General features: G+C 40.0%; 2 protein-coding genes across 2 annotated transcripts in view; both read right to left on the bottom strand.

Moving 5' to 3' along the window:
- The window catches only part of LOC103464178 (striated muscle preferentially expressed protein kinase-like), a gene marked incomplete at its 5' end in the record, with an annotated part of 5,082 nt that extends 290 nt beyond the window's left edge, over positions 1-4,792 (bottom strand). Inside the window, 10 exons of the mRNA XM_017304276.1 lie at positions 5-49; positions 262-276; positions 407-630; positions 824-1,063; positions 1,321-1,426; positions 1,577-1,744; positions 2,034-2,147; positions 2,222-2,350; positions 2,440-4,180; positions 4,709-4,792. Coding sequence (XP_017159765.1) covers positions 5-49; positions 262-276; positions 407-630; positions 824-1,063; positions 1,321-1,426; positions 1,577-1,744; positions 2,034-2,147; positions 2,222-2,350; positions 2,440-4,180; positions 4,709-4,792 — 2,866 coding nt within the window. The remainder of the gene's footprint in view (positions 1-4; positions 50-261; positions 277-406; positions 631-823; positions 1,064-1,320; positions 1,427-1,576; positions 1,745-2,033; positions 2,148-2,221; positions 2,351-2,439; positions 4,181-4,708) is intronic.
- Positions 4,793-4,821: 29 nt separating this feature from the next.
- Positions 4,822-21,450, bottom strand: part of obscna (obscurin, cytoskeletal calmodulin and titin-interacting RhoGEF a) — a 49,239-nt gene continuing 32,610 nt past the window's right edge. Inside the window, exons 32-65 of the mRNA XM_017304275.1 lie at positions 21,252-21,446; positions 20,842-21,108; positions 20,446-20,712; positions 20,083-20,349; positions 19,089-19,355; positions 16,856-19,009; positions 16,703-16,775; positions 16,511-16,605; positions 15,618-15,730; positions 15,302-15,502; positions 14,755-14,837; positions 14,452-14,625; positions 14,196-14,355; positions 13,992-14,096; positions 13,453-13,617; positions 13,038-13,196; positions 12,733-12,910; positions 12,504-12,617; positions 12,180-12,347; positions 11,804-11,906; positions 11,593-11,722; positions 11,390-11,495; positions 9,130-9,238; positions 8,354-8,466; positions 8,164-8,276; positions 7,189-7,357; positions 6,915-7,002; positions 6,623-6,823; positions 6,481-6,541; positions 6,321-6,398; positions 6,064-6,236; positions 5,889-5,915; positions 5,611-5,763; positions 4,822-4,909 (exon numbers count right to left, since the gene is read on the bottom strand). Of these exons, the coding sequence (XP_017159764.1) occupies positions 4,837-4,909; positions 5,611-5,763; positions 5,889-5,915; positions 6,064-6,236; positions 6,321-6,398; positions 6,481-6,541; positions 6,623-6,823; positions 6,915-7,002; positions 7,189-7,357; positions 8,164-8,276; positions 8,354-8,466; positions 9,130-9,238; positions 11,390-11,495; positions 11,593-11,722; positions 11,804-11,906; positions 12,180-12,347; positions 12,504-12,617; positions 12,733-12,910; positions 13,038-13,196; positions 13,453-13,617; positions 13,992-14,096; positions 14,196-14,355; positions 14,452-14,625; positions 14,755-14,837; positions 15,302-15,502; positions 15,618-15,730; positions 16,511-16,605; positions 16,703-16,775; positions 16,856-19,009; positions 19,089-19,355; positions 20,083-20,349; positions 20,446-20,712; positions 20,842-21,108; positions 21,252-21,446 (6,902 nt within the window). The 3' untranslated portion in view covers positions 4,822-4,836. The remainder of the gene's footprint in view (positions 4,910-5,610; positions 5,764-5,888; positions 5,916-6,063; positions 6,237-6,320; positions 6,399-6,480; positions 6,542-6,622; positions 6,824-6,914; positions 7,003-7,188; positions 7,358-8,163; positions 8,277-8,353; positions 8,467-9,129; positions 9,239-11,389; positions 11,496-11,592; positions 11,723-11,803; positions 11,907-12,179; positions 12,348-12,503; positions 12,618-12,732; positions 12,911-13,037; positions 13,197-13,452; positions 13,618-13,991; positions 14,097-14,195; positions 14,356-14,451; positions 14,626-14,754; positions 14,838-15,301; positions 15,503-15,617; positions 15,731-16,510; positions 16,606-16,702; positions 16,776-16,855; positions 19,010-19,088; positions 19,356-20,082; positions 20,350-20,445; positions 20,713-20,841; positions 21,109-21,251; positions 21,447-21,450) is intronic.

Raw genomic sequence — 21,450 nt, 5'->3', positions numbered from 1 at the left:
ACACCCTGACCCTCCAGGATTTCTGGAGCTTTAGGAAGGACAATATAGACTGATAAAAGCAGAGAGAAGCAGAGTATTGTCCATTAAAACAATTTATTCTCCTCTTAATATGGAAAATGGTTAAAATTGTAATTGGGTAAAAAATAAACGATAAATGGACTTGTATTTGTTAGATTATGGTAGCTAAGATCAGCTGAGATGAAGTTAGGCTCTGTTATTTCCATCCATCCAACCATTCAGCCTTTCTTCAGTAAAGCGCACCTTTTCTGCAGCAGTCTATTGGAAGGCCATGACAGTCAAACATTGAGTATGTTAGATCTTAAAATCTTGCAAACAATATTTTTGCTTGTAAATTCAGATGTAAAAAAAAGAAGAAACCCCCTTCCGCCCCCCCACACACTGCTACCTTTGCTGTCTGAGAAGCCGTGAATGTGCTCGATGTTGAGAGGCTGTCCGGGTACGAAGGACTGAGCTGAGCCAAAGTCGATGATCTTCAGGTGGTTGCCATCGTCCACCAGCATGTTGTCAGACTTCAGGTCCAGGTGGATGACCCGGCGGCTGTGGAGGTAGTCCGCTGCACTGACAATCTGATGGAGCAGCTCGGCCACATTACTCTCTGCATACAGGTCTCTAAGGACGTAGAATCATATAATATCTGAGTTCAAACTAAATCCAACTAATGCAAAGTTTCTAGGCAGTTTTGTGTTCTCACTGAAATCATTATATGAGTTCTTTGAACTACAATTAAAAAAAAAAAAGACAGTACAGAGTCTCATTCCAGTCTATGTATCTAAAATGAAATGCTTAAAGTATTTGAGCTTACCTTGCAGCCAGACTGTGCAGCAGCTCCTTGCCGGGACACAGCTCCTCCACCAGCAGCACATACAGAGGGGTGATGAAAGCAGCGTACAGCTGAACCAGGTGGGGGTGGTGCAGCCTCCTGAGCAGCTGGTACTCCCGCAGCACCAGCTGTCTTTGCTCGGCCTGGTAGGGAGTGATCTTAGCGGCGAATACCTGACTGGTTTCCACATCCCTGCACAGGTTTATGACACTGAAACGACCCCTGAGAGAATGCAGGAAGTTTAAAAGAAAAATGTTTAATTGGGATGAACAAGAGATAAAGGTCTATTTTAAATGAGTTGCAAATGCACAAAACTGTAGCTCCCCCTCCTTCCATTAATAATCCAGTTTTGAAGCTTACAGATAACTTTGATCTCAACAATACACTTGTAAAGTTGTCATGTTCAGATATGAAACTGCTGAGCAAACAGAAACAGTCAAATTGTTGCTAMACTACTTTTTGCCATCAGTGACATCTACCTGTTGATCTCAGACAGGAAGCTGTAGTTCCTGTTTACGGTTYGATGTTCTGATCCAGGTACTTTTGACCCRATTGAGTCAGTCTGAATGAGAGGAATGCGGATATCTGCAAAATAATAAAAATACATGAAGGATTATCTTCTACATGGATGTACCTGMAGGTTTYGAAACAGTGTGCTATGRTCTATGAGAAGAAAACTTTAGGAAATGATTAGRATAGTTTGCAACAGCTAACACAATGTGCAGCTTTTAATACCTTCAGGATGAGTGGACATGACAATGGCAGCTGAAGCTTCACTGAAAGGTCCTGCTCCTGTYCTGGTGACGCAGCCCACCCTGAACACATACGACGCCCCTTTCGGTAAGTCCTTCACTACGTAGCAGCTGTCTGCCACCTCATCTGACAGGACTGTCCACTCGCCACCTGGGGAAACACACAGGAGTCCAATCCAGAAAAATAAAACTAAAAAAAGGAAAAAAAAAAAAAAGAAACAGCTTTCAAGGCCTTTGAGAAAGCTTTTATTAATGTTCGCTATAAAACAACAGAATGAAAACAAAGTGATCACTGCAAGCACTGGGAACCACGACTACCTGACGACATGTAGATGAGTTTGGTTTTTCAAAGTACGGAAAGAATAAAAAAGCAAATATAAAGAGATTTTGAGATGTTTCACTTTATGAAATGTAAATTTTCATTTGCAACTGAAACTCACCATCTGAACAATACTGCACACAGTAAGTGACCGGGTCATCGGACTGGACAGGCCTCCACACCAGCAGGACTCCGCCTCCATCTAGCTGGAGCACCTCTGCTTTGCTGGGACGAACTGAYATGATTATGAAGAAAATAAATTAAACAGATGTTTCATAAATGATGAACTGTAGAGTGTTTTCTTGTTACCTTTTATCTTTTTGAATGGTGGTATTTTAAAAGATGAGAGGAGCTTTGAGCTTCTCTTTTTGGGGGTCTCGAGACCACTGCTCTGTTCCCTCTCAGCTGGGATGGCAGCGGATCCTTTTACTATTGGCCCTTAAACATCCAAAAAAAATTATTAATCTGTTATAAACAACAAACTACATCCCTAATTTGGGATTATGTACAAATAAAACTCAATTTACCTCCTTTACTGACGTCTTCCTTACTGGAGGACCTGGAAAACAGTTTGGTCAGACTGGAGGCTGAAGCTCTCATCTTCTTCCTCAGAGACATAGTGGGCGTATCGGGCTTCATGATTTCTCCCAGTGTGGGCCCCAGCTCCGTGTTCTCCAGCTGGGTGTATGAGTGGCCGGTCCAGGACTGCCTGCGGAAGATCCTCAGGAGACCCAGTTTGGGGGACTTTCCAGTCGGTGGGCGCGCTTCCAGAGCCGGAGCAGATGCATGCCTTTGGAGCATGGCGCCCTCTTTCTTGTCCCGGGCTCTGGGAGGCCTCTCAGGAGTTCCTAGAGAGCAGAGGCTTGGACTGGGGCTCGGCATTGAGGGCCTCTCTGGCTGACCTTTGCTAATTGTAGACAAGTTGGGATTGGACCGGGTCCGATTACGTGGTGGAGGCTGAGGACGGGAACTTCGAGGTTTTATTTCCTGAAATGGGGTAGGGGAGGGTGTAATCAGGGGTTCACTGTGTTCATCATTTTCATCACTCCCTCCTGATCGGTATCTCCTTCCAACATGACCATGACTGAGCTCATCAAAGGAGCCTATTCTACTTGAAGACTCAGATCCACCATGCTCCAGAATGAAAGACTCAGCCAGAGATCCCTGGGAGCTGGTCAGAGTGTCTCCCTCAGTCTGGTCCTGACCCAGCCTGGATCTCATTCTGCCTCCAGCAAGGAACTCTGATGGAACAGATGATCCACTAAATACCCCTTGCGTCAGAGTGACTGAGCCTCTTTGTCCTGAGACTTTCGGAGCTTTCTGGAAAATTAGTGAGTTTCTCCCAGCTGCTTCGCCATCTGTGATTTCTTTCTTCATGCTGTGAGAGGCCTCTTCTTCGTGTGCGCTTTCATGGCTGGCTGAGCTGGGAGATCGACGGGAATACTCGTCAAGAGACCTGCTCCGTCTGTGTGGCTGTACGTTGGTGTGGGAGAAGCCCACCCCATCATCAAACGAAGAGGACTTCTGCATGCTGGGCTGTATGGATCCTCGTCTCTGCCCACGGTTGCTCTCGGGTTCATCCTCCACGTATTCAATCAGAGGCTCATTGAGCCGCCCCGAGAAGCTCCTCCTGAGAGGCTTACGGCCTCTTTCCTGCTTTTTCGCCTGGAATTTGTCCCTCAAAGTCATGTGTCTCGCAGACAGAGGGGAAAGCTGTTGAGAGCTGTTGTAGAAAGTGCTTCGGATGACGCTTCCTCTGGGAATGCGGCCTCCGTCACTTCCTGAACCCTCGTCGCCGTCAGAGAGGTACAGAGATCGGTTGCTATCCTTGCTGAAGCGTCGTTCCCTCTGAGGTGTCTGTTGGCCTGTTGTTGTTGTTGATGACRCAATCGATGCTCTGCTCATGCTGCGCTCGGTAACACTCCTTCGTTCTCCCATTTCTCCATCCTCATCCTCCCCAAAAGCCCCTACCTCCTCCTCTTGTAAACTTAGGAGGCATTTAGGATACGGCTGCAAGATCTGTGCCCTCTCTGTTAAGGGGTCATACTCTTCTTCTGTATCCTCCTCCTCCTCTGTCTGGCTGCAGTGCTGGAAAAAGTCCCAAGAGTCGGCCTCATCATACTCCGATGAGGAGCCGCTGCTCAGGGAGGTGCTGCTGTGCTCCTGCGGCTCGCGGGGCACCGCAACCGACGTCTCTCTGAGAGGAGCATCGAGCAGCTCGGGGATGGGCCTCAGAGTGAGCACAGACCCGATGGATGTCAAAGAACGCTGAGGAGAAAAATAAAAAAAAAAACTGGTTAAATGATTTGAAATACTTTGTGACAGCAAAAAAAACGTACCTTATGTTTGTTGAAACAGTTACAGTGTCTTGTAGTGTCATAATTTTGTCACAATAAAGCCACAAACTGTCTTTCGTGGATTTTTTATTTTTTTTTTTGTAATATACGAACACAAACTAATGCATATACATATAGATAGCCTCAGGCACCTGTCTATATTTGGACAGGTTGTGTTGAAATGYGAATTTCCCTCTGGGATTAATAAAGTGTATTCATTGACTGACTCAAWCATTCAGATCCCAGAGCCAGTTTGTCCTGGTTAGAGTGGCCCTCTAGTGCCTGCCATAGGGCAGCAGGTCAAACAGATAGTAGATGGGATGAGTGCTGTCTCTGATGATTTTCACAGCCAACAATAGACCTCTGTAGCTCCTCCATGGGCCTCATCATGCCTGCTGCTCCAACTAATCTTCTTTCTCCTGGAGAGGGGCTTTGATTTTAGCAGATAAYTCAGACVCACCTGCCACTTCCTTTTAGAGATGAAGTCTTTCAAACTCCTCGTGTTGATTTCATYAGTGTCCTCCCCWGCATTTCCATCCTGTGGGAATAATTACAGATAATGCGTCAGAGCTTATTAGCACAAAACCTTCAATGTTCTGTTTTTTTTTTTCTCACCTGAAGCCACTCRTGACTCAAGCACTCAAAGGCAGATGGTCGAGTCCTACACAACAAAATAAGATACTGTTATCACTGACTCACATAAAACTCGTGAGCATCTTTGAATCAGATTACACAARCATTTATATTTAGGTTTGTCAGATGGATACAAACCAATACAACACATAATTACTGGCATCCCTGGTATAAATGTGCAAATATGGGCATCATCGTCTCACTCTAAAAAGATGCTGCATGTTTAACCTGTTAGAGATGTTTTAGATTTTTTAATTGTTCRCAGTGGGAGGTCTGGATGAGTAGCTATACTGTTGCCATTTCTTGACCTGTACGAATCAGTGCTCTCCTCTTTCACTGAATGTGATGTTCTTCTGTCTCTTCCATTTTGAATAATGTCAATAATTTTGGGATCAACAGTTTTAAAATGTTATTTTTGAATTTTTTTTTTTTTTTTAGCTGAAATGAAATATTGATTTTTGTTAATTTTCTGTTCTGTGATTGAAGCCCTTAGTTTAAATAGYAATATGCTCAGCAAATGTATAGTTTAAATTAGCATTACAAATGTAAATGTTGCAACTTAACTAGTCGTCACTTTTTGAGACTGAGTTATCTTTTGTTTTTTTTTGTGCTGCCATAAAACTGTGAAATCTATTTTCATTTATTAATTAAGGGCTCTTGTCATATTTTTGTTAAAGAATTGAAAAACTACACAGGCATAAGGCTAATGAAAAATAAGAGCTGTTGTACTCTGGATCCGGTTGAAGGGCTGTATGGAGAAAATTCCTGGCTTCTGGGCTCCTGCATACGATGTCCGGGGCGTCCCAGTTTAAAGTTGCCTCTCCCACCCTGAGCAATGTTGCACGGTCAGTCTCGCCCACAAAGGGGCACCGGCAAACCAGACTGTCRAGACAAAAAAATTACGCAATAAATAATTAGGAAAAACACGCTCTACTGCTATTTACACACTTTAAACTTTTATATTTTGCATAATTCAAGTTTATTTTTGAATATCACTGAATACATACCACAGAAATGTTATGACACCGACAGCCCTGATGGGACAAAGTATGAGATATAAACAAAACATAACTTTTTGTAGTAATTATCTTAACAGATCAACAGATTATTAGAGTTTAGTACAAACAATTAAATTATTTACAGGTTATAGCAAATTCAGGACACATAATCAGTTAATCTCACCAAATATCCGTGGTCACAGTGACAGGTTCTTGATGTACAATCTCAGGTGCAACAAACTCTGGAGTACCCAACAGACTGTACTGGTGTCGGGATGTGTCTATTTCCTGGCAGAAGCCAAAATCACAGATCTTGATCTCATCTTTGGGCGGGTACACCATTAATATATTTTCAGGCTACAAGGAGTAGAAAAGTATTCAGTTAAGGCAGAGAGTCACCAGAAAATGTAAGTGATAGTCGACACTGAATAAAAATCTCACTTTGATATCCAGGTGCATSATGTTCATGCTGTGAATATGACAAACCCCTTCTAGAATTTGTTGGACATAAAATTGAACCTGAAAGGAAATAATGTTCCCCAATGATCATTATGTCTGTATAGCTCTGATGATTTAGTCAAATTAAAATTTGGGTTTGTACCTCTTTTTCTGAGACAGATCCTCTCATCAATAAATGGTCCAGAAGTCCATGAGAACAGCAGCTGGGGATGATGTTAAGAACTCAACGATAGAGTATGTGGTCAAACCCATAACTAGTTTGGTAGTTTGAAAAGGAAGGATACATTTCTGTGATTAACACCAGGGTGCGTCTGGTGCAAAAGAAGTCCAGCAGGCAGGCCACTCTGGGGTGAGCGAGGCGAGACAGAAGATCCCTCTCCTGGAAGGCCCTGGTCCGAGAGCTGCTCCGAAGAGGCAGAAATTTGGCAGAAAACACTTCCCCTGTTCTTCTGTGGATGACACGCTTCACCACCCCAAATGTCCCCCTAAATCACACACAMAAAAAAGAAAATGGATATGCTGTGCCTTAAAAAAAAMCCTACAAAMATCTGATATCAAAAGGAAAGTGAGCAATACCTTCCAATTTCCTCATGGACATCATAGACTGAGAATAATCTCCTTCTCTTCCCCAGCTCCACTTCCCTCTCCTGAGGATCAAGCAGACCTACAGGAAAACACAAAATTAGTAAATAAATTTGGCACTTGGGTGGCAATCAGTGTATATTCTTCAACTTCCTTAAGAGTACAAAAGCTTGCATTATCCCTTATGCTTCAGCTGCTCTAATCATTCCTTTTTAATAACGTTATGATGAACAGAACCAGTGTAAAAATGTAGATTAGAACTGCTGACCTTCCTCAACTGTTAGCTGAGCTTCACAGGAGGCTTGGCCTGAGTCGTTGTGAGCAAAGCAGGTATATATGCCACTGTCCTCTCCTTCAGGGCACAATATGGTTAGGCTGCAGCGAGCACCATGTTGGACTATTTTCACATTCTCATTGGCTGCAAGGGGCTCTCTATCCTTTAGACAGGAGAGAATCAGCTTTTAATAGAAAAACCAATGAGCTCATATGATCAAACATGGCATTGACACTTCCTGAAATGTTTCACATTACAACAACAAAATATGGTGTATTTTGTTAGAATTGTATGCATGGCGGAAGGAAAATAACATATTTTAAATATTGTTTAAATATTTTATGCTTTGTTTCTTTGGAAAGTAACAGATTTTTTTCCTCCACATTTCTTCATTTCTTTGAGAGCTTGCTCAGTCTTCTTCCCACATGTTCTCATTTGGATTAAAGCCTTTACTTCGACTAGGCGATTCTAACACATGAATATGTTTTCATCTAAGCCATTCCATTAGTTTTCCATCAGTTTTTCTTCCAAACTAAGTTAATTTTACTCTGTTTAATCAGACAAAAACCCATTCTTTGACTGAAAAGTAACAAAATATAGAAAATTAAGGTAAATTTTCTTTAATTATAGTGTTGTATAATTATTGTGCTTCCTTAAATTTTATGTGATTTTGTAAAATGTTTGTTAGTGGGAAGCTGGATATCATTTACATATTTGAAATAAATACAAAAAGTATTAAATACAAAAAGTAGTAAATACAAAAAGTATTAGTATTTTTGCAAGGCCATGGATGATATAATGTTTTAGAAATTGCATTAAATGTAGTGAAATAAATGAAAATAGAGAAACTATTTGGTTAAGTATCAGAATAGTTACATCATATAACTGCAGACTTGCATAATACTTGCATAATTGTTCATCTAATCCTCTTTGCAACCAGGGAAAACTCTCCTTTGTGTGACTCTTTACCTTGTACCACTGTACTTTAGGTGTGGGTCTTCCTGTGATGATGGAGATGAATGTTGCTGGTTGCCCAGGTTCGACACACAGATCCTCAGCAGGGACCTGGACCAAAGGAGGAGCTGAGAAGAAAGCTGTATCAGTATTTATTAATGCAACAATTTATTGACTTAATTCTGCATTGAAAAATATAAACTACCATCTGTTATTTCGTGCAAAGCCTCTGAAATATAGATCTCTTCTTCTTCGTCTTCCAGATAACATGAGGACTGCTGTACTGCAGATGGGTGAACATCCACAACAGAGCTGTATCTGGTATTGAAGATAGGCAAAGATGCACAGAATGTGATTGGCTCAAAGTACTATACTAAATATCACTTTCAAAAAGTCTAATAAACATGGACAAAAATTATTACACGGAAGCAAAAATCTCGTTGGTTTTGATCGGACACCTCTGCATAAGACAACTTGAAAGACAGAAGGTTCACAAACATAAATGCATTTAGATAAAATTAGTTAAACTCACAATAATAACACAATAATAACATTAGCAAACACAAAATCAATATATTTTCTTTTAGCGCAACCAATAATGTTAACTGTAACCTTGGTTAATTTATTAGCATAAAAATCACTTCTTGGTGCAAACATTTTGAGAACAGCAAAGATTGCTGTGAAGGATCAGTAAAAGAGTCTAGAAAAATACCCCTTTGTTGTGAGGAGCACAGACTCTAGAGCAAATCATATATAATGTCATCCTCATTATTGTTCATATGAAGAAAGATTAGCGTGAACACCAGTACACTGTTTCCTTTTTCTAATCTCATTATCTTGATGAGGACCAGTTATCGTGGTAAAACCTGCACTGCCACAATGCTTTAATAAGGTTAAAATTATTATATAGTTATTTAAAATGGAGAAACACAGTTCATGCAAATTATAATAAAAAAATATAAAAATTAAAAAAAAACTTACTGCTCAGAAGATCCAGGGGGAAATTGTGTCTTTGCAATAGAAGAAGGGCTGAAATCAGTCTGCAGCCATTTCTTAACAAAGGCAGTGGACCAAGCCTCTGAGTCAGCTTCTAGAAAAACCAAAACACCAATTAGGGAAACTTTAAAATTAAACATTAATAAATAATTTAAGAATTTTGTAATTTTTATTTTTTTACTAAAAGTGGAAACAATTTTTTTTACAGAAAGTACATTACCTTACAATCCAGGAACAGCAAACACCCAGTTTGTCTTACCTTGAAGCGTCAGGGTTTTACCCATCTAACCCACCACATCAACAGGACATGATCACATGCCCACTCCTGCACGGGCAGGAAGGATACACTCTCCCAGCACATGACCATCTTGTAGGAGTGGAGAGTTAGCTGGGCATGCGTTGGCAGGAAGAGAAAGGGAGTGTTGAGTGGTTATTGGTTATCATGAGTGTGATGACTTTCATGGAACAGTCCATGTGAGGAACCCCCTGCTTTAGGACCAGTGAAGGGAAAATGGGAAACATCATGTAGGTTATAGACAATGGGAAGACAAACAAATATGGTATGAAAAATACAGAAGTACAATTCACTTAAATTCCGTTTARCCGATTTATGATCTGCTACACAAAAACACTGACGTGAAGTTTTCAATATTATCCTGTTCGCCATTAGCTTTTGGCACCTTCAGTCTTCTGATCGTTGCATATAAACATTGCAGTAGGAACACATACTGTTACAATCCATGCTCTCTGTGAAAAGTAAAAACATGATGAAAAACAATGAACACCCCATACAATACATTTAGCATCTTTCGTGGATGTTGGGGAATACAGTATGAATTCTATCATGAATGATACCAACTAGATCCCACATATTATGGCTACAGGGAAGAGAGGTAAAGGTGCAATGGCTACATTTCATGTTTCCTTCCAAAAATCAACATTCTGCCTGCAAAAAGTTGTATGTGTTAATTACATGCATATGTTAGCTTCCACACAATGGAGAAAATTAGCAAAACACAATAATMTGCCCTCTTTTTTGCAGTATTTGTTGTATGAACTGCTTTGCACTGGTTGGTTTTACAAATGCACGTGAAACAACCAGATCTCATTGTTCAGAAAACGAAGCACTTTGCTATAGCTGAAATTTATGCACATATAGATGAGAAGACTTACACCTARATATATGCTTAGTGTTTCATTTAACATCGTTACATGACAAATATTTGTGTGTCATTAAAGGTTATTTGTGGCTGAGTTCATTAACAAATATGMGTAACTAAACATACTTGCAATGAGAAGTAGTCATGCATTCTGAAAATATTCATTTGCCTTTTTTGATCTGAAAAAAAAGAAATATCCTGAAATTTCAAATAAAGTACCATAATCATGCTTTTTTTTTACTTTTTGATGAATTGGATCAGTCAATGTAAAATAAATAAGAGTCTATGTAAAATAAATAAGAGTCTAACCATAACAAAAAGAGTCTACCAGACTCTTGATAACAATCAATAGTTAGGACTAGACATGCACCAAGAAATTGGGTGGTAGCTGGAATTAGACAATTTTCAAGTTGATTATCTTGGATTAGTGATCCGCCAAATGGTAAAACATAAAAATAAAATCTTTTTCCAGCAAAATGATCTCGGATACAAACWGCTAGGACTAGTAGACCAACACTTTTCAGGGTAGGAATGGTACAGAGAGAAGAAAACTCAAAGCTAGATATCTTCAAGAGCAGTATTGTGTTTTATRAATAATCTTCTGAAAGCTCTATAGATCTTGAGGATAWAAAATCTAAAATCCCTATAAGTAGTTGAAAGCTCTATATACCATTATGATTGGTGCAWACTTTAAATCAAATGCTACGCAGGTTGCACCCTGTGCCATAATAGTTTGGAATCTAGTCAAAYGGTWRCTGGAACTATGTTTGGTGAAAGAGTGTATGAAATACGGGAAAAACAAWGTAAGTATGTGAGTAATATTTCAAGATACAGCACACTTCATGGAGTTTATGAATGGTAGTGCTCGAAAGATACTGACCAGGCCAGATTTATGGATATTGTAAAGAGATGTCACGTAATGTGATGGAGAAAGGGTGATAATGTTGGAAGTAAAACTTGATAATGGCAYGTGCTTTAACCCTTTGGAAATGCAGCTAATGTGCTAAAAGGATAAACCACACATATGAAAACGCTGTCATGGGTTTTCACATGGGTGTTGACTCCAGTGGCTTGGACAGTCCTACCTTTGACAGGTAAGTCCTGTGATTGGTCACTCTYACTGTCAGCCGGCGGTACAAAGGCAGGACAAAGACCTGCTTTGCATTTGACACAGCCAAGTTCATTCCAAASCTAAGGAAAAGAAAATATTTGACAAGRAAGTGACACTGTCTGTTTTAATACTATTCACTCTCCACTAGTATAAGTAAAGGAGAAATGTGTTTTATACCTCACACTCATACTGTCCGATATCTGCCTCTGTTGCTCCAATAACTGTGAGAGACAAGATTCCACTTCGGGCGTCGTTCACAATGGAGTATTTATTGCTGTCACTCAGCTCCCTGCCATCTTTCAACCACCTGCAGGCAGAATAATTTCTGCTGTCAGCAGACACATGGCCATCAGCTGTGACATGTAACATGATTATCTCTGTGTTTTGCCTGATTCTTGGTAAAGGGGTTGTGAGAGTGGAACATGAAAACTGGATCTCCTCTCCGTCAATCAGACAAGCACTTTCTAGTCGGCTCACAAATCTGGGTGGAGCTGGAGAAAAGGACAAAGTGAACGTAAATAATTTGAAAAGAAACAGCCAGATATGGGGTAAGAACCACCAATGTCAATAATATTTTACCTGGCATTTGTCATGGTAGAAAAGATGGAGTGGTAAATACAGCATAATTGCACAACAGGTACAAGAAGCCAAATTGTATTGATCGCTTACAAAGGGCCTTGCAAAAGCATTGCATTTCTTGAACCTCTTCACAGTTTGTCATGTTACAATTACAATTTACATGTTACATGTTACAGTTTACTCACCTTGCACCACCACCTTAGCCAGAGTGCCAGCATTGCCCATAGAGCTGGTTGCATAGCACACATACTGACCAGAGTCCTCTGCTGTAAGGCAGTCCAGGACAAGACTGCATGTTCCTGACCGGTCAGCTGAGATGATGTGGCGTGGGTCATCCTCCAAAGGAAGACCATCTATGAATAAAAACAAATCAAACTTTACCCAGCAAAGCAAGTGTTGTTTACAAAAGGTTAAAATATAAGAAAAGATTTAGAAGTTTTCAAGTCATGGCCCACATTTGCAACCTCTAAACTGTTAATACTTCAAGAARAAACTGAAGAAATGCAAACCTTTGATCCAGCTGACCACTGGTTTTGGAAATCCCAATACTCTGCAGGTTAGTTTGATTGTCTGTCCAATTTGTGTTGAGCAATCACAAAGCAGAGACTCAAACACTGGAGAGCCTGATGATAGATGATAACATAAACAGAGAAATGCTCAATATGTAAAAGCTACCAAAACCTCCCCACTTTTATTTGGTGGCTTGCTAACATTTCTGAAGAACATAGGAAGACCTACAGTTATTGCTGAGGCTGGATCGTTGCTGCAGCTCCTTCAGGTCTTTCAGCCAGGACAGCTTAACCAGAGTGGAGTTGCTCTGCAAAGTGTAACGCCGTATAGAGCCTCTGTGCTCATGCCACAAACCCCAGGACCTGTCTTCTCCTGCCACAGTTTCCTTTATTTCCACATCATTCAGCTGGGCAAGTTGTTGAATCAAAAACACCAAAGTAAAATGACAGCAGGCACATTTGCACCATGGTGAAAATTTGCTTCACCAACAATGGAATACTGTGGCGGAAAGAAGGCAGATGTGCTGATCTTACCTTCATTTTGTTCTTAAAGCTGTAAGTGTCTCGATTCATGCTGCCATCTCTCTTCACCCTACACAGTACAATGCATTCCTTAAAGAGAAACACTTGTCTCTGATGCCCCCTAGAGGTTGTTTTCACTTCTGGAGATTCCTCCCACACTGTGAAGACTCCCTAAACAGGTAAAAACAAATCACAGTTTAGAGACAATTGCACTGAATATTCTATATTATAAGAAGAACTAAGTGCTTCAAAACAAAGACATGTTAGTGTGGAAGCATGTAACTCAAAGGTTTTTATTTGAACTGCTACTCTGCCTTGGAATTGGAAAGATTTGTATGCTTGAAGAAAGCAAATTTTTGACAACAAAACTCTCACAAAAAAATAATGTTTAAAACCCAAGAAAAAAATGGCTGTCTTTTCTCCTTACCTGTCGTACAGGCTCACCCAGAGCAGTAAGAGGAGCTGGATAGTTTTCAATCAGTGATACTCGATGCAGGTTGTCTGATCTCCAGGGCAAACAGGACACCACGGAGAAGGCATCCTCCAAAAGGTAGCAGCTCTGGCCGCTCTTCGCTTTGTTCTTGATCAACTCCTGACAATCAATCAATRACTGGTTAAAATTGGTGAAAGCAGAAATATGACTTGAAGAGCTTGTATTGTATATAAAGAGTTTCTAACAGTAGTCCATGTTTTTTCCATGTCTTTTTCCCCAGTTTAAATTTTTTATTCAGCATATGTTGATGGAGGATTTTCTGGATGGATAGATACCGTATACTTTATTATAACATTTCCATTAAATACTTAAATCAGACTGTAACCGACTGCAAATATAACCAGATACAGTCATCTTCAGTCTTGTGTCCAGCTATGCTGTAGTACAACAGCTAATGTAGTATGAACTTAAATCCCCTTTGAAAGATAAATAATGTAAGTTTTCTGCATCACAAAAGTTCAAAAGCTTGGTACCTTCAGTAAAGCCTGGTAGGTTTGAATCCTCTCTACTGGTTGCTGCAGGAAAGTAAGGACATCCATAATAGGGGCATCACCAGGCTTCTCAGGTGCTGCYATCTCCTGAATGGCCATTGACAAGAAATAAACTTTAGGTTGGTGCAAGCTCTCTTTCTAAACTTTAAATCTTGTGAACAGGCATGAAAGAGATTAAAAAATTACTTTGAAGTATTGCTGAACAGCCTTGTCACTGATGCAGGCCTCGGCTTGTGCTTGCCCCACCATGTAGTGAAGATACTTTTCAAAATATTCAGCGTGCTTGATTAAATACATGGCAACATCATCATCTGTAAYGCAGCCCCTCAGGCCAGGGAGGATGGAACTGAAAGTAAATGTATTACTGAGGACTGTATTATGGCATTTTCTTTAAAAAAATGAGCCCAATAATATCAGAAGTATGGAGAGCTGGTTATATTACCGTTCATGTAAACCAACAATATCTTTAATGTTCCTAAAGATGATTTCTTTCTGGTTGAGGATGTTAATGGGGACATGGTGGCTATAGTCCAGATGGTTGAACTGGTGAGTGATAAACATCTTCATTGCCTTTACAAACTCTTCTTCTCCATCAATCAAGCCTTGGATCAGCTGACTAAAGATTTCAGGAAGGACAGGAAAATTGGAAGTGATGCACTGAACATTCTAGTTTGACCTAAGTCCAGTAAATTCTGATCACAAATGTCACAAAATCAATGTATCATGAAAAATAAGAAGAACAGACCTCAGTGCTCTCCTATACTCTTCCCCTGTAGACCCAATTCCATCGAGATCCTCCTGAGCAACTCTCCTTTGTGGGAAGGTTTCCTGTTGGAAATGATAGCYAGGTATTTATCATGAAGCCCTCTCATATCTGTGCTGGTAAATGAACAAAATCGAGGCATATATAAAATGTGTTTATGTACAGTTGATACCAGATATTTTCATGAATAGTACAACATTTCATCTCACTGTCATTAGATAAGACAAATTCAAACTTGTGAAAAGCTTGTGGAAGAATACCAAAAATATTTGGCATACAGTTCAGGCAATTAAACCAAGCAATAAGGAAATAAATCTAAACTTCTGAATTTGAGAACAGCTATAAAAATGTCTAAAGATCTATATCTGAATTTTCTTGCAATCCTATCTGACCTATAACAAGAAGGGTTTAGTCTGGCTTCATGTCAAACATTAAGGAACAGTTATATGGTTTATGTAAATGTATGAGTTCATCTTTACATAGAAACTTAAAACTACGTAGGTTCACCAACAATATTTGTACAACTTACTTTTCTCTTCTTTTCCAGATAGGCAGGACACAGCCATCCCTGCCGAGACGGGTTGGTTTTGGTTGGTTTGGTCCTCACTAACCATCTGTCAGGATGAACAGAGTCCAGGACCTCCACAAACTGACCCTCTTTCAGAATAAAACTGTCCTTACTTCCAATATTAGGATTGCAGTCGGCTCGAGCTACATATATTTCAAATATCTGAAGAAGGAAACATTAAGTAGGTTAGACTTTAATGGTAAGATAATTTTACTAATCGGATAATGACTTAATTAAATTAAACTTGCTACAAATATGATTAGAATGTAAAATGTACCTCTCGTCTGTCCTCTTCACCCTCTGACTCAGATCCAGACACAGTACTTGTTAAAGGTGTGTGGGATCGATGGTGCTTTGGAGATGGTGTTCTTAGCTTAATATCATGAGGTCCTTCAAATTAGAACAGAGGGAAACTTTCTTTAAGTAGCACAGTAAATAAATCTGGCTGTAAAAAAACAATAGTAAGATGGAAAGAAATATTGCTGTATGCATATTTACAAAAAATGCATACAGCATTTTTATGTAAAAGGTGATGTATTAATAATGAGTAGACACAGAGTTTTGTTAATCTAATCTGTACAGTTTCTGAAAAAACAAACAATGGTTTGGATTTGGAGAGACTGAAGATCTTGCATTGAATGTAACAAAACAACCCAAGTGAAATTATCCAAAATGCCAACATGCAGTGACTGGCTGCCTGAAAGACAGGAAGATGCAATTTTATATTTTGTTTGTTCAAAAGTATGCTTTTTGTATGTTTTTTTGTTTGCTTGTTTGTTTTACCTGAACCGTAAGCAGGCTTAGGTAAACAAAATCTGTTTCTAAAGTTATTGGCTCACTGGTGACACTTAGTGGCCATGCTGGGAAACTGCTACTGATGTGAAAACATTTGTAGGACACAGCTGAGAAAAAAATCTGAATGTTTTACCAAGAAATATCATTAAGGCCACTCCAAGCATGTTACATTCACATGTGAAACAAATAATTTTTTCAACAAAAGAGTCTTCATTTTCTTCTATTTTGGGATAAGTTTCCCAATTTATTCATCTTTTTATATTTTAACATAATTGTACATTTCAAAATGTACAATTATTTTTGGAATAGTGTTTTGTACTCTGTCCCAGCAATTAAAAACACAAATTTATGGAAAACACAATTCATTTTGCTGACCTTTAACATTCAGCAGTTTCATAGGAGGTTTCGGAGCAGCTGTTTCTTCATTATTATCCTTTGGCTGCATTGTATCAGCTGGTTTTGGTACTTCCCTGATAAAATATCAATGAAGACCAGTTCAGTTTCGGGAGCACAACATTCAACATTCAAGATGAGCATTACAATGAAGGGACAATGTAGGAGAACTACCTTGGTGTCACTGGAATACTTTCAACAGGCTCCATTATATCTGGAGCTGTGTCATACTCTGAAGGACTTGACACTATTAAAGGTAGAAAGTTGACAATTTATAGTGATAGCCCTGGTTTGTGCTAACTACTGAAAACCAAATGTGCAACTTACAGGAGCTGACAGCAATGAGTGAAGATCTTCTCTCTTCCAGGAGTGTTTGATTGTTCTGTTCTGTCAAGAGGTAGGTATCCCACAGGGAAACACTCACACTTTCTACATAATTTTCAGCATCTGCAATTGGAGCTAGCTCTGCTTGACTCTGAGTCAGACTTTGAGTCTGTGTCATGTCCTGGGTGTCAGGCTTCTGTGGAGCAAGCTGCAAAGGAGTTATAGCCGCTAGTGGTGGGTGTACAGGCTTCTGGACTGCAGGAACAGGTTGCACAGTCTTCACTACGGTTATGTTTCCATTGTAGGAGGTCACACCAAACTTATTTGCCACCTCACAGGTATAAACTCCGCTGTCGCTGTTGTTCAAGTTTTTAACCACGAGTGTACATTCTCCCTTTTCTGTTGTTTCAACCCGGCATCGAGGATCATTTATAGCATGTTGACCATTTTTCAACCAGCGYACAGTGCTGGGTCTTCCATCCACAACACACTTTAATGTAAGTGTACCGTGAAGATCTGCATTCTGGTTCTTGAATACCTCCTTAAAGACCGGTCGCATGTCTTTGCGAGCTTTGTAGCCTTTGAATGCTGCCTGGATCTTAATGGCAGCTTCTTGCATTTCGGGTTCATCCTCTATGATGATGTCAGTCTCCAGGGGAGACGGTTCTGGTGGCTGGATCTCCTGGATAAGTTGCTGTCCTGTTTGTCTCTCGGGAACAGCAGGTTGGAAGTGGTTAGGAGGGAGCTCAGTTAAGGCCTCTGAGAAAGTTTCTTCTTCAGAAATGTAGAGCAGAGGAATGTCATCTTCCATTTTAGTCGATTGTGTTTCCTCCACTCTTCTTAATGGCTCAACAGCCAGTTTAATTTCAGGTTCCTTCTTAATTGGTTTTACTGGTTGTTTTACTGGTTGCTTAAGTTTATCTTCTGCTTCACTATCAATTGTGATAGACTTACTTCCTTCTAACTTTAAAATTTCTTCAACGTCTTTCTTCAAAGGCTTTTTTAGCTGTTTGTCTGTCTTCTCCTCGGGGGACTTTACTCCAACACTTTTAGGTTGTACATCATCTTGATCTGTCTCTGTGTCCCGTGACTCATGTATTTCCATTCCTATTTTTATCTTACTCTTTCTYCTCTCAGGTGGTTTTGGAGGTGCWAATTGAAGGATTTCATCTGCCTTTTCTGGCTCTTCTATTGATTGCTGGTTTGCTCTGGGAGTTTGTGTCAATACCTTCTCTGTGAACTCTTGCCCATTTTGTCTCTCTTTATGATCTTCAAAATCTTTAAGAGAAGTCTTGATTAGTTGAGGAATTGTTTCCTCTGTTTGATTCATAATAGACTTGAGTGATTGCTCTCCATATGCTACCTTTGCCTTAGATCTTACTGGTGGTTTCAAAGTCTCCTCTTCTGTCTTTTCTACTTCACCTTTGTTTTTTGAAGGTTTGACATCTGTTTTWATTTCTTTCCCATTAAGCTGCTCTTGTACATATTTTTCATCCTGACTGTTTCTCCAAATTGTCGCTTTTTGAGTTATTTTCTGTTTAACTTCATTTGCTTCTTCTGAAGAGTTTTCYTGTTGTTTCAACCCCTTTTCAGTGTCACAACCCTTTTCTGCCTCTTTCAGTTCAAYCACTTTGTTACCCACAAGCCTTTCTGACTGATTTACTGGAGGGATGACTTTAACAAATTTTCCTACATTTCCTACTGGTTGTCTCTTTTCCATAAGATCATTTTCCATACCCAGAGGTGAAGCTGTCTTTTCGATCCTGCTGCCAGCCTTATAATCCTTCTCTGGTAGCTGAACTGTCTTAACCTCTTTCTTGTGCACTTCACTCCCTTTGTCTTCACTCCTCTCCACTTTTGTTCCATTCTGAGCAACATCCAAGTTCTCTACTGGAGATCTTTTATGTTGAACACCCTCTTGGACTTCATTATTCACATTYTGCACAGACACCTTTACGCCAAAAACTTGCTCTGTGTCTTTTTCGACAGAAGTAATAGATGCTTTCCTATTTGCCCTCTTCTTGGGCTCTGGGGGAATCTGGTTGGGATCTGGAAGCTTGGGCTTTTCATTTTCTGAAGCGGGAGCTGGTGTAGGGATAGTACTTTTCATCTGCGCCAATGCTSTTCTAGACTTTTCCTCTGATGGAGGTTTTGATGCTTCACAGAAGAAGGAAAAATAGTATTAACATCATTACAGTAGTCATCCAAGATTAAGTAAAAAAAAAAAGATACACACCTTTTATTTGTACTGTTGCAGACGTTTCTGCATTTCCGGCGTGACATGAGTAGCTACCACTGTCCTCTGAACTGAGCTTCCTGATGTTAAGCTGCAGGAAACAGCCGTCTTGTTTCATCCCATACTTCTCGCCGGCTCTCAGAGGCAGATTATCCTTCTTCCACAGAACAGCCACTCCAGGTTTGGATAACTCACAGGACAATGAGGCTGCACTGCCAACCTCTGCCTCTACACTTTGTAATTCTTTGATGAACAATGAAGCAAGCTCTAACGGGATTGAAAGGAAACATATATTGTACAATGTCAAATAAGTGAGTAAAACATTTTCAGGGCTTAATTTTTCTTGTGTACTGTACATTCAGTAGTCTGTAGTTACCAAACTTTTTAGAGCAACAACTGTCTTACTAAAGCACTATTTTCTATCTTGACATGTATATTGGTGCCAGCAAAATGCATGTTACACAGGGTAAACCTGCGAAATTGAAGCAGGTTTTAATTAAGGATCAACTCCTACCACATTGTTGAAATATTTGTGGAGCTTTTTATGTGGTTCCAGTGTGACTAAAGCATGTATAAAAGGATCACAGTGTTCATGCTCTAGAACAGGGTACCATCTTGTATTTTTTAACCCCATTTTTATGAATGAAATGCTCTGTGAGAGCTATAAGTGGTTAGAACATTTTTATCAACTGACTTCAGTTCAGGAATCCGTCAAGCCAATGTGAGTGATTATTTCCATTGTGTTGCATGAGATTGATGTTGTGTTTGTCATTGATGTCATATTTGAGTAGTAGTTGTGGAAATGCTGTAGCAGTGGCATATTTGTACAGTAACTGGCAGATATGGCATACTGCTGCACCTGCTGCAGTAATTTCTGACACACACTATGTTTGAGAAGCACCGATCCTACGCTAAGTCGATGTAACCAACAGATTGAGAAAAGCATATTTGATAAATAATTGATAGCGAATGCCCAAAGTTAAAATAAACACACCTTTAACTGCCACATTTGCAGTGCTTTCTGCACTCCCTGCTTGGCATGTGTAGCTGCCACCRTCCTCAAGTTTGAGATCTTTGATGTCAAGCTGATAGAGGCGACCATTTTGTTTCATCTCATGCTTCATGCTGGCTCTCAGTGGCAGCTTGTTTTTCTTCCACAGCACTGAAACCCCAGGTTTGGAAAGTTCACAGCACAATGAGATCATCTCTCCTACCTCAGCATTCATATTTTGTAACTCCTTGATAAAGAACACAAGATGTTCTGTAAAACAAAAAAAAAACAAAAAATAATAATAATAATTTGGGGTGTCTTTGTTAGGATACAAATGACTTTGCTTCAAACTGTTTTGTTACAGACCTTTCACAGATAATGTTGCAGTGGTCTCTGCATTCCCTGCTTGACACGAGTAGCTGCCGCTGTCCTCAGGTTTCAGGTCTTTGATATGTAGATAAAGGATGGAACCTTCTCGTTTCATCTCATACTTCTTACCGGCTCTGAGTGGCATCTTGTTTTTCTTCCATTGCACAGACGCTCCAGGTTTAGACACTTCACARCATAAAGATGCTGCTCCACCTTCGTCAGCCTCCATGCTTACTAGCTCTTTCTTGAAGAAGGGAGGAAGTTCTGAGAAAATATGCCAGAATTTAAATTTCTTTCTTAATACTAAAAAACATTTAGAYCATCTGATAAAACCATACATTGCACAATAAATACACACATGGAGGCTTTACTGAGTTAACAATGTTGTACAACCTTTCACAGTCACAGTTGCTGTAGTCTCTGCAGCTCCAGCTTGACATGAGTAGGTACCACTATCCTCAGGTGTGAGATCCTTGACGTAAAGTTGGAGGAAGCAGCCATCATGCTTCATCTCATACTTCCTGTTTGCTCTCAGTGGCAGCCTGTTCTTCTTCCATTGTATTGATAGCCCAGGCTTGGATACCTCACARCAAAGAGAGGCTGTCCCTCCCTCCTCAATGGTGACATTTTTCAAATTCTCCTTGAAAAACAGGGGAAGCTCTGAGAAGATAAGTAATGCATAAAGATCCAGCTTTGGCATAGCARGAAAAGCCAAYATTAAATTGTCTTKCTCTGAATGAAGTTTGCTCTGAATKAAGTTTCTTTCTGCAGTATTTAAAAAGCATTKTACCAAATTAACAAACCTTTTACTGAGACAGTGGCACTAGTCTCTGCTTCTCCTGCTTGGCAAGTGTAGCAGCCACTGTCCTCTGGTTTGATCTYCTTGATGTTAAGCTGTAGAAAGCAGCCTTCCTGCTTCATCTCATACTTCCTGTTGGCTCTCAGAGGCACATTGTTCTTCTTCCACTGAACAGAGATTCCAGGTTTAGAAACCTCACAGAA

Source organism: Poecilia reticulata, linkage group LG4, assembly GCF_000633615.1.
Source record: "Poecilia reticulata strain Guanapo linkage group LG4, Guppy_female_1.0+MT, whole genome shotgun sequence".
In the NCBI taxonomy this organism is placed as follows: Eukaryota; Metazoa; Chordata; class Actinopteri; order Cyprinodontiformes; family Poeciliidae; genus Poecilia; species Poecilia reticulata.
This window is presented reverse-complemented; position numbering and strand designations above follow the sequence as displayed.